Genomic DNA, 12,937 nt, shown 5'->3' with positions numbered 1-12,937 from the left:
CGAACCAGTGTTTATAAAGATTTAGCATAACTTCCTAGCTTTTGTACTCTTATGCCTCTTTTTATGAAGCCCAAGATCCCATAAGCTTTTTTAACCGCTTTCTCAACCTACCCTGCCACCTTCAACAATTTGTGCATATATACTCCCAGGTCTTTCTGTTCCTGCACCCCCTTTAGAATTGTACCCTTTAGTTTATATTGCCTCTCCTTATTCTTCCTACCCATACTATTAATTGTTATACAAGCAGATGATGGATCATAAATCTATTTCGATTTCGATTTCTGTCTTGCATCTCCTGTGCATTTGCCACACTCTAGATGTCACACTTCTATTCCAAATGCCAGTCTTTAAAAAAGCCAGTGCTCTTTTGCTGTGGAGTTTGACATTTACAAGCAATTTGTTGTCCTCTAAGTCACTTCAGGAAATTACAAGCAAACATAATTGCCTGGGTTCCTAACTAAAGTAATGGAGTTAAAGAGATAGGCCAGATTAGAAACATAGAAATTAGGTGCAGGAGTGGGCCATTCAGCCCTTCAAGCCTGAACTGCCATTCAATAAGATCATGGCTGATCATTCAACCTCAGTACCCCTTTCCTGCTTTCTCTCCATACTCCTTGATCCCTTTGGCCGTAAGGGCCATATCTAACTCCCTTTTGAATATATCTAATGAACTGGCCTCAACAACTTTCTGTGGTAGAGAATTCCACAGGTTAATCACTCTGAGTGAAGAAGTTTCTCATCTCGGTCCTAAATGGCTTACCTCTTATTCTTAGACTGTGACCCCTGGTTCTGGAACTCCCCGGCAACGGGAACATTCTTCCTGCCAATCCCGTCAGAATTTTATATGTTTCTATGCGATCTCCTCGCATTCTTCTAAACTTCTGTGGATACAAGCCCAGTTGATCCAGTCTCTCTTTAGATTAACAGCTAAACATCAGGTGGTGGAATTTCCAGTCAGAGCACAATCGGGATGTTATACCCTCAATTACACCTCTTTTGCCAATGTCAACTTGCAGCTAAATTTCCTGTCAATCGCATTAGCATAAGGACAGGAGTAGGATTTCATTCACTTCGCATCCAATTTCCAATCTTCTGTCACCTTCACATGGTCCATCTCCGACTCTTTCCTTCCCTTTCTCGACTTCTGTGTCTTCATTTCTGGGGATAGCCTATTGACAAACATTCACAATAAGCCCACTGACTCCCACGGCTACCTGGACAATACTTCCTCCCATCCCACATCCTCCCAGTTTCTCCATCGCATCTGTTTTGCTGACGCCACCTTTCACACCACTGTCTCTGATATGTCTTCCTTTTTCCTCAACCGAGGATTCCCTTCCGCCGTGGTTAACATGGCCCTCGACTGTGTCCGTTCTATTTTCCGAAATTCTGCTCTCACCCCTTCCCCTCCCTCTCGGAACCATGACAAGGTTCCCCTTATCGTCACCTTTCAACACACCAGCCTCCACGTTCAACAAATCATCCTCCGCCATCTCCAACATGACCCCACCACCAATCACATCTTCCCCTCCTCTCCGGATTCCACAGGGACCGCTCCCTCCGTGACACCCTGGTCCATTCCGCAGTCACCCCCAGCACCCACTCCCCTTCCCACGCAAGCGCAGAAGATGCAACATCTGCCCTTTTACCTCCTCCCTTCCCACTGTCCAGAGCTCCTAACACTCCTTCCAGGTGAAACAGCAATTTACTTGTACTCTTTCAATTTAGTATACTGTATTCGCTGCTCATGATGTGATCTCCTCTATACTGTGGAGACTAAACGCTGATTGGGTGACCACTTTGCGTAAGCAGGACCCCAAGCTTCCTCCCAGTTTCTCCGTCGCATCAGTTCTGCTGATGCCACCTTTCACACAAGTGCCTCTGATATGTCTTCCTTTTTCCTCAACTGAGGATTCCCTTCCGCCGTTGTTAACATGGTCGTCCACCGTGTCTGTTCTATCTCCTGCACTTCACCCCTTTCCCTCCCTCTCAGAACCATGACAGGGTTCCCCTTAGCCTCACCTTTCAACACACCATCCTCCGCCGTCTCCAACGTGACCCTGAGCTTCCAGATGCCTGTCACCTTAATTCTCAGCTCTACACCCACTGATCTCTCCATCCTTGGCCACCGACACTGTTCGAATGAAGCTCAATGCAAGCTCGAGAAACAAGGCCTCAGCTTTTGATTAGGTACTTTACAGCCTTCTGGCCTCATAGAATTCAACAATTTCAGACTATAACCTCTGCCCATATTTTGTTCCTTTTGTTCCCCCACACCCCCAATTTATTTTCTGTTTGCCATGGCAGCTGGTAATTATTTCACCATTCACATCCTCTCTAGACTCGTCTTTTGTTTGCTAACTTGTGCCATTACCATTTCAATTTGGTCCATCATTCCAATTGTGTCTCAAATCTCTCCTGCCTTCCACCCTATGACAGACCTTCCCTTTTGTTCTTTCCTCCCCTCCCCCTTTTAGTGCCCCTTGCACTTCCTTAAGAATCTGTTGTATTTCAAACTTTTGTCAGTTCTTACGACAGGTCATCGACCTGAAACATTAACTGTTTCTCTCTAGATGCTGCCTGACCCGCTGAGATTTCCAGCATGTTTTTATTTCAGATTTCAGCATCCGCAGTATTTTGCTTTTCTGCAGGAGTAGGATTGATGGTTGGTTTAAAAAAAAAATCATGGAAAAATCGGTCATAGTGCAGGAACGGATGTAATTTATGCTGGGATTTCCTTGATTTTTGCACTGAATATCTGCATTATGCTAGTATTTGGGCTTAATTTATCAGGATTGCAGGTCCTGAACCATGCACTAGACACCAAATAACTGCCATTAGAAATGTTTAAGGAATGTATACATTATTGCATAAGTATCAAATATGAAATCTGTTTTACTGAATTTTCCAGCAGTTAGATGAGCGCACTTTAAAACTCGATAGCTGAAGAGTCAATCGCAAAAATTACAATTGCGAAACAAAACAGAGTAACTGGTAATGTTTGCGGGATCTTGCTGTGAGAAAACTGCTCAATTCATTTGCCTACAAAACATAGAAAATAGGTGCAGTAGGCCATTTGGCCCTTCGAGCCTGTACCACCATTCAATAAAATCATGGCTAATCATCCATCTCAGTACCCCTTTCCAACTTTCTCTTCATACTCCTTGATCCCTTTTAGCCACAAGGGCCATATCTAACTCCCTCTTGAATATATCCAATGAACTGGCATCAACAACTCTCTGCGGTAGGGAATTCCACAGGTTAACAACTCTGAGTGAAGAAGTTTCTCCTCATCTCAGTCCTAAGTGGCCTGCCCTTTATCCTTAGACTGTGTCCCCTGGTTCTGGACTTCCCAACATCAGGAACATTCTTCCTGCATCTAACCTGTCCAGTCCCATCAGAATTTTATATGTTTCTATGAGATCCCCTCTCATCCTTCTAAACTCCAGTGAATAAAAGACCCAGTCGATCCAGTCTCTCCTCATATGTCAATCCAGCCATCCCTGGAATCAGTCTGGTGAACCTTCGCTGCACTCCCTCAATAGCAAGAACGTTCTTCCTCAGATTAAGAGACCAAAACTGAACACAATATTCCAGGTGAGGCCTCACCAAGGACCTGTACAACTGCAGCAAGACCTCCCAGCTCCTATACTCAAATCCAACTGACTACATTTTAAAAGTCATTGACTGAAGCACTTTGGGATGTCCTGAAAGACACTATATTAAATTCAAGTACTTCAATATCTGTGCGGCAAATTTTGTAGCAACCGTGTAAACAGTTGAGCCCCATTCGATGTGCTGTAAGCTACTGTTCAGTTTAAACATTTTTTTAAAATTCTACGTAGCAGGATGACCTGTTAGTGAGACTGTTTGCGTTACAACTCCTCTTATGGTTCACAGATGTGAAAGTCACAGGATATCTTCGCAACGGTCACACGGAATTATGGCTGACCTCAGGGACACCATTTTCCATTTAAACAGATACTGTTTATGCATAACAAAGAGGGAGAGGATACATGTGACCGAGAAGATCATGCAAGCTTATAAATGTGATACACATCTGTGTATTGCAATGATTCTTCTCCTCCCCCACCCAGCCCAAAGCAATGCTGCATCAGTAAATGAAAAAGGAATTTATTTGAAATGGCACTGAGCCAAACAGATTTTCACATGTCAAATTGTTTTGATGTCCAAATATATAACTTGATGTGTATTATAACCTAATTACTACACAGATAAAACCGACAGACATAATATGCTGTGTTGGAGAAATAATTATGCCACACAATAATGTAACTTTTTCTTTATTGCAATAATGATATACAAAGTATCATCTTTAATACTCTTAATGTTAAAATAATTAGAAAAGCATTTCAGTGAATTATAGTACAGTTTATCAAAAATGTTTCATTCAGCCTCTCTGGGTAGATTACCCTCTGGAAAAAACACGGTCATGAAATCATTTCCAAACATAGCTTTGTAAAACAATTCTGTAGACGTATTTAAAAAAAAAGATAGAAATTTACAGAACTACAGCATCAAGTTTTAAAAAGAACCCCTTAAAATGACCAAATTGAATGTAAAAAGGAAACGAATTGTGTTGATTTACACAAAATCATTAGATGAATAAATTAACAGAAAAATAAATCAAAATCGGCCATTTCTCCTAGTCACCCACATACTAATTTCCTTCACGATAAAAGGTTAAATACATAAGTATTCAGTGTATGGTGCAATTTCACATTTGTGAAGATTACTGGTGTGTGTTTTCTGTGAACAGGTTAGTTGTCAATAATGAACTACAGTAATTTTTAGCTTTGGCTACAAAACACTTTACAAAAGCAATGAGACCATTTTTGAACATGGGTAATTGTTGCCTACAGCGTGGAATGAACACAACACTAGTACAGCTACTCCTTTTACACGGAAGTGATTTTCGTTTCCTCCAGGAGTTAGCATGAATTGTTGAACAGTGGCAGTGTCGGATACAAAAGAGACCACAAGAATGCACCCTGTAATTTGTAAGCTACACTTTCTACATTTCATCTTTTATGCATATTCACAAAGTTCATTTGGTATTCATGTATTTTTTTAAAAAATAATTCAATATTTAGCTGGCTGAACTAAGCAGTACACTGGTTCACAGAAGATCAAAACTTTGTTCTCTAACAGAACTCTATGTACTGAGCATTATTAAATGACACTGTTCAATATCAGTTTATATAGATTTAAAAAAAATCATTCATAAGGAGGAAGCACAACAGCCTTTCAAATGAGAACATTCCTAATAATTGCAAAGAGAAACATTAAGAAATTACTCTTCATTTTTATGTTCATGTTTACAAATTTTAAGTCAGACAAATTAAGATACTATTTTAATAATGATTTCAAATGTCATGCATTTATTTGCAATGGGAAAGGAATATAGCTTATTACATACCCATTTGGTGCTTGGATAATAATGAGCAAAGCTGTGATGAAGACAGTCAAGGGTGAAAGCCAAGTCTGGGCTAGTGTACACCATTTAAAGCGACAATGTCTTCATGAAAAAGTATTTGGCAAATTTTTCTTTTAAATTTAATTTTTTTTTAAGTTTGTGGATAGGAAACCAGGATAGCTGTGGGTTAATTTTTATTAAGTTATTACAAACAAATGATGCAACAATGTATTTCAGCACAATCCACATTATATCCTGTGACTAACATTTCCATGAAGAAGGTGCCCTTTTAACTCCTGTGGAGCAAAATGTGAGGATGAGCAGGTGCATTTTCAAGATTTTAGCTCAGTTTTACATTTCCACGGGCATAGAAAAAGAGACAGTTAAAATCTAAAAAGCTGCTAACATTTTTTCTAAATATTCCCTTTTCAAAGTATTACTCTGCAGTTAAAATTAATGACAAGCAGAACTATGATCTTGCTTAAACCTCAATGCTATGTTACAACATGTAAGACACATTTGCAGAGTGTATCTAAGCAAGTTACATTCCCAGATATTCTTGAGTGTGGGCTGGGGGAGGGGTGCAGTGTGCATGACAGCCTTGATAAGATACTCATCACAAGCCTGGCTGATGCCCATCTATATTCAATCCGAAAGCTTAAACCTCCTGTCCTGTTGAACAACCACGTTACTGCGTACAGTATCAATTTCAGAAAACTAGTACCCCCAAATCACTCCCACAGTGCATTTCATAGAAATGGGGAAATTAAAGGGCAATGAAAAAAGTATTGCCCAAGAAACTGGGCTATTTAAATATCAGCGGAGTGTTAAACTTAGAACACCATTTCAAATAATAATAGCCCTGTGGAAGACCAAAATAGTGAAAGCAGCTTTTTTTGAGACAAAAGGTGGAAGATACACCCTCTTTGATAACTCATGTTCAGTCTAAAGTAGTAACAACAGTTTATATCAAACCACTTCATTTAACAACAATCATTTGTTATACATAAAATAGGGAATCAATGGAATTTGGTAAGCAATTTTTTTTTGGAAGGCACCTCAGTAAGGCTGTAACGGCTTTTCATATCAATGCAATTTAATTAAGTTATTTCAAAAGAAAAAAAAATAACATTATTGCTGCTGTTCCGGTAGCAGAAAGAAAACTTTCTGTATACAGTAAGAAAAATATGCTTACATTCAAATCAAACTCAGGCAAATCGACAGACCATCAGGGTAAAAATCAAATAGTTCTTGTGATCCTTGAAACACAAGCATTTCTTCCTTTGTGTGCTTATTTTTTTTGATCAATTGGATATGTGAAACACACCAAAGCCTAGGACTCCTCATGATTTCCTACTTCCAGTCGCTGCAGTGGAGTTATCAGGGTGATGCCCTGTGCTAAGTATTTAGGAATAGAAAGTAAGAACACTCTGGTGGTTGCCTCGCACAAGTAAGATGGGTGGCAAATCCTTCGAGAGCGTTTCAATCCAGGCCATATACAGCGCACTGGATACAGCGCCTTTCCGTGCCACTGGCAGACTCCTGCAACAGAAGAGTTAGCGTTGTTATAGACCATAACAAATTGACAGTGGAAATTTATTCTAGTATGTTGGAAGAATTTGTTGATTAGTTAAATGCAGATTAGATGTCAATTAGACTGCAGCATAGTTACAATAAATGGCCCATGGATTTTATGATCTCGATATTCAACTACTTTATTACTGCATGGTAAGTATTTCAGGTTACTTAAGGCAGGTGCAAGAAAGCTTTTATAAAGATTCCAACAGTGATTTCCAAAATGTTGTCATTTGTTTATTCATAGATCCTTTCAGAGCATTCAGACATGGCAGTGTCTGCATGATGGTAATCAGAAGAGTAAGGGCAGTGCAACTCAGCTTTTCATGAAGCACTATTACAAATACCACTAGGATCAAAATTCCAAGTCTCCGAGTTGGGAACTCAACATAATGGCTACCCGGTCAGAGAATAGAGAACACAGCCAGAAGGGGAAACAGAACATAAAAACTCATTGCTAAATGCACAGCTCCTCCTGAGGGAAAAACCACAACCAATATACAAATTGTTTTCTTCTTCGCAACAATACAAAGAGTAACCACATAACGAGAGTCAGGCCTTGATCAGACTCAAGCAGATAATTATGAGACAGCTTCTGGGAGACATTCTTACACTGCTTGGAATTGGCAATGCATGGAATAACTTAACTGCAGTGTCACAGTTAAAAAGTGCTCAGAGGACTTTTTGACTCGCATGGATCCCGTACAAACTTGAGCAGAGTTATTTTTAACATTTTCAGAGTGTGCATGTTCTTACCTGTACCTACTGCTGGGGGCAGAGCTATGTGCATGTGCATAACTGGAGCTTTCCACAATGGGAGGAAAGCAGACTGCAGCACAGCAAGTACAACTCCAGAACTCCTAACCACTCACTGCAATTATCAGCCCACGAGCGATAGCATAGCATCATAACTACAGCCTAAATGTCTCTAGCAACTTTTGCAAGGAAGCAAAATCATCTCGATTTATAGAAGAAAATCTCAAACCTGTACATTACACTATCAAAGTTACTTTAAAATAACAAAAGCATAAAAGCACAGAACAAAGGGATAGTAATTTCATGTTGGAGCCAACTCCGTCTAAATGCAAGTTGCTTTCTTCAGAGCACCCTGCTCAGGAAAATTAAAAATGTGGAGCATATGGGATTTGACTCAGGATCCGAGAAGTGATTTCCTTTTAAAATCCCGACTAAAACACAACTAAACAGACAATTACTTTTCATTTAGTTTTCAAAAGCATAATTGGCATATAGTTTTCCTCATCTTTGACCAATTCTTTTGTTCTGTGCTTAAAAACATCGATCTAATCTAAACTGAGTGAAGAGTTATATTAGGAAAATATATTTTTTAAACGACGGTACAGACAAACACATTCCATTAATTGTTGCACCTTTAAAAATACTGCAGATGTTGGTCACTCATCACATTGCCCAGAATTAATTTGTGACCAAACACCAATGCCTCAAATATCTGTCTGATTTTGACCATCTTTATTTGATCCACCTCTAGTTTATTGCAGCTTTTTTATCCCCCTGTGGCATTTTACAATCTCCGTTTGTAACCATTAATCACCATTCCCCTCAGGTTCACGACAATGGTGACAAGCCACTGTTTTATTTCTTAAATCACAACTTTTCAATTACAGACTTCAACATCAATTATACAGGTTCGACCTCCCAAATCCGGCAACTTCGGGACCGAGGCCGAGCTTTTCGTTTTTTTACCGGACTTCGGAACATCACGAATCCGGAAACACCCGAGCCCAGGTTGGGGTATTTCCAGATTTCAGAACGTCAAAAAGAAGGGGGGGGGGGGGGGAAAGAGAGGGTGTTTGCTCGCCGAGGAGCTGTTCGGGTCACCGGTCCTGTCGATGAGGTCGTCGGGGCGGGGCCAAGCCACCGAAGTGTTCGGGCGGGCCCTGCCGCCAAGGACCTGATCGGGCGAGGCTCCACCGCCATGCAGGAGTCCGTTGTCTGGCCCGAGATAGGTGGGGTTGGGTAGCCGAGGTAAAGGGGAGGGAGGGGGTCTGGGGCGAAGTCGGGTCGGGGCGAAGCGGAGGGGAGGGGGGCGTGGGGGAGTCCGGATATCGGAACATTTTTCGGTTTCGTGAAAAACCCCGCCACAGATCGACGGTGTCCGGATTCCAGAACTCGTGTTTTTGGAGGTCGAACTTGTAGTACATATAGTGCTAACAGAGACTTAGTTATTCTGTAACGGATAGCCAAGCTTCCAAAGTAACATTTATTTGTTTTGGCGCTGGAGAGAAAGGGGTGATGGGTGCAGCAGTAAATCCAAACACTGAACTGGGGATGGGTCAGGGATAGAGACGTGGAGAGCAAGTCACAAGCCTGGACATGACTTGGTAGAGAATGGGAAGCACAAAAATTGGGAGATCTCTCCCCATATGCTTGACTGTCTTTTTGTCACATAGCCCATAAACCCTGTAGCCAGGCACTCGAGTTACATTCTGAAGGTACAGATTTTCTTCATCTTGTGGGTTTTGAAAGGTGCATCTCTTGCAGCATGGCTGAATCTCTGGCTAAAGAACCTGATGCTGTCATACTGGGTCGGTAGGAAGTCAAGCAGATTATGAAGGAAATTACCCCCATCAGATAAATGGCTGATAGCAACGACTTGAATCAAATTAGAGGTGGGATGGGAATCAAGTAAGGTAAGATGGGCCTAATGCAGGGAGCTGAACAGTACTGGAGAGCACACAGAGTCTGACCAATAACTATCAAAAATGATCAGCATACTTTAAGCGCTTTAGTAAGTGTATAGCATAAATATTAACTTTAAAGAATGTCAATGACAGCAATCAATTACTTAATGTAACCATTCCAATTGTAGTCTCTAAATGGAAATTTGTAAATAAACGCTTAGGGGTAAAGTTTCTGCAAATTAGATCAGCATAAACGCAAAAGATCGGGGAATTTTAAACTTAAGTGAGTTACATCCAAAACCACTTGCATAGGATTACATAGGATATACAATGCAGAAACAGACTGTTTAGCCCAACCAGTCCATGCTGGCGTTTATGCTCCACTCAAATCTCCTCCCATCTTTCCTCATCTAAATCTATCAACATAACCCTCTATTCCCCTCTCCCTCATATGCTTGTCTAGCCTCCCCTTAAATGTAACTATACTATTTGCTTCAATCACTCCTTGTGGTAGCGAGTTCCACATCTTCAACTATTTACAATTTATATTAATGACTTGGATGAAGGGACCGAGTGTAATGCAGCCAAGTTTGCTGATACAAAGATGGGTGGTAAGGCACTTGCCACACAGGAGACACAAAAAATCTGCAAAGGGATATAGACAGGCTAAGTGAGTGGGCAAACAGTTGGCAGATGGAGTATAATGTGGGAACGTGTGAGGTTATCCACTTTGGCAAGAAAAATAAAAAAGCAAATTATTTAAATGGAGACACATTACAAAATGCTGCAGTACAGAGGGATTTGGGGGTCCTTGTGCATGAAACACAAAAAGTTAGTATGCAGGTACAGCAAGTAATCAGGAAGGCAAATGGAATTTTGGCCTTTATTGCAAGGGGGATAGAGTATAAAAGCAGAGAAGTCCTGCTACAACTGTACAGGGTATTGGTGAGGCCACACCTAGAGTACTCCATATAGTTTTGGTCTCATTTCAGGAGGGATATACTTGCATTGGAGGCAGTTCAGAGAAGGTTAATTAGGTTGATTCCTGAGATGAAGGGGTTGGCTTATGAGGAAAGATTGAGTAGGCTGAGCCTATACTCATTGGTGTTTAGAAGAATGAGAGGTGATCTTATTGAAACACAAGACACTGAGGGGGCTCGACAAGGTAGATGCAGAGATGATGTTTCCCCTCATGGGGGAATCTAGAACTAGGGGCATAGTTTCAGAATAAGGGGTCGCCCATTTAAAACTGAGATGAGGAGGAATTTCTTCTCTCAGGGTTGTAAATCTGTGGAATTCTCTGCCCCAGAGAGCTATGGAGGCTGGGCCATTGAATATATTTAAGGAGGAGAGACAGATTTTTGAGCGATAAGGGAGCAAAGGGTTATGGGAAGCGGGCAGGGAAGTGGAGCTGAGCCCAAGATCAGTTCAACCATGATCTTATTGAATGGCGGAGCAGGCTCGAGGGGCCAAATGGCCGACTCGTGCTCCTATTTATGTTCTTATTCTAATACTCGTTGCGTAAAGAATTTTCTTCTGAATTCCCTATTGGATTTCTTGGTGACTATCTTATATTGATGACCTCTAGTTATGCTCTTCCCCACAAGTGGAAACATTTCATAATTTTAAAGGCTTCGATTTGGTCATCCCTCAGCCTTCTTTGTTCAAAAGAAAAGAGACCCAACTTTTCATCCTTTCCTGATATGCATTTCCAGTATCATCCTTGTAAGTCTTGTCTGCACCCTCTTCAGTATCTCTTTAAAACATTCGGGTTTTCTGATTGTTTTGCATTCAATTCGCTTGAATCAGGCCCCGCCCACAAATTGGCCACACCCCAGGTCGAAATTGCAAGATTCAGCCATTGCGTCCAATTGGGAAGACTCTTAAAATTGCCATTTTTTTTTTTTAAAAGACGCAGAGGCACCAGTCGGCACATTTTAAAGTTCTAATTTACCAATGAAACTATCAAATGGTGCAATTACATAATCGCTCAAAAAGCAGAAACTCTAGTAAATCCTCAGGGTTAAAAGAGAGTTGTATGATTGTAATTCTTGATGGAATGTTGTCACTCAAATTTTTCCAAGCTCTGACGTCATTTATAAACACAAAATGCCTTCTGCACCAGTTGTACATCATGTTATATTAACAAAAGAGCCCTCAGCTCTTCCAAACAATTAAATTTTCCCTCCAAAAAAGGGGGAATTTCCATTTAAATAACTCCTTTCAGAGCAGTATTTATTTTAAATCCCTTTAGAGTAGATGAATTGCTATGTTGGTAAAGAGCAAGTGATTAATGCATTGCACAGTGAGTATAGCTTAGTACTGTGTCAAAATACTGTAGCAACGATTTACTGGGCAAACCATTTGCTGGAAAAAAAGCCAGTTGCCTTCATTGTGTAGATGAGCAATATTGGCAGCATAGTCATGCAACTTAAAAAGCATTGATCCTTCATTACTGGTCATGCTAATTCAGAGTATAATCATTAGATCATGGTTAGCCTTGCATAGTGATATAATTCTGGTGCAGTTTCCTTACTCGGTTTACAATAATTCATTGCACGTCAAGTACCCTGAAATGAAAATGTGCAAGATTCTATAAGAACTCAAATCCTTTTCTTATACAAGCTTTCCTATATGGGGAGAAATTTCCTACCATGTCCCCAACCATTTGAGTCTATCCTATCAAAAAATGGCAGACACTACTCTAACGCCCATCTCTGGCGCGGGACTCGGTGGCCGCCATTTTGGCGAGAACCTTAGCGCTGTTGATAGCACGCTGGCCCTGGGGATGTGAATGAAGAGAGGTTGACGTCAGTTAGCGTTGAGAACTTCATGTTATCGTTGAGAACTTTGACCGTAGCGCCAAGTTCAGCGCTGGATCCTCAGCTCGCATGGAGTCTGTCAGCACTTCTTAAAGGGACAGACGCATATTTCAGGTATGTTTGCATTTAAGCTTTTGGACTGCATTTTAAAAATTTTACTCAAGTAGTGGCTTGGTGCAATAGATATTAAAACACTTTTCACGTGCAGAGAGTGCGCTGCTAGATGCTTGCATGGCCTCAGATGGTAAGGAAGGCCTCCAAGAAGACAGAAAATGCTGTAAATACTCAGCAGGTTTAGGCATCATCCATGGAGAGAGAAACTGAGTTTACGTCTCAGGTCGAGATGTTGCCTGACCTGCTGAGTATTTCCCGCATTTTATTGTTTTATTTCAGATTTACAGCATCTGCTCGCAGAAGAGGAAGACGCAACCCAGACAGCCCAC

At 41.0% G+C, this 12,937-nt stretch overlaps 1 protein-coding gene across 3 annotated transcripts in view; it reads right to left on the bottom strand.

Annotated features, from left to right (window-relative positions):
• Positions 1–4,304: 4,304 nt before the first annotated feature.
• Positions 4,305–12,937, bottom strand: part of slc12a2 (solute carrier family 12 member 2) — a 257,401-nt gene continuing 248,768 nt past the window's right edge. For all 3 annotated transcript variants that reach the window (XM_070881565.1, XM_070881575.1, XM_070881585.1), the window contains one exon: positions 4,305–6,979. In XM_070881565.1, the coding sequence (XP_070737666.1) occupies positions 6,844–6,979 (136 nt within the window). In that variant the 3' untranslated portion in view covers positions 4,305–6,843. The remainder of the gene's footprint in view (positions 6,980–12,937) is intronic.

The sequence above is a fragment of the Pristiophorus japonicus genome, chromosome 1, assembly GCF_044704955.1.
Source record: "Pristiophorus japonicus isolate sPriJap1 chromosome 1, sPriJap1.hap1, whole genome shotgun sequence".
In the NCBI taxonomy this organism is placed as follows: Eukaryota; Metazoa; Chordata; class Chondrichthyes; family Pristiophoridae; genus Pristiophorus; species Pristiophorus japonicus.
Note: the sequence above shows the minus strand (reverse complement) of the source record. Positions and strands in the feature narration are given on the sequence as shown.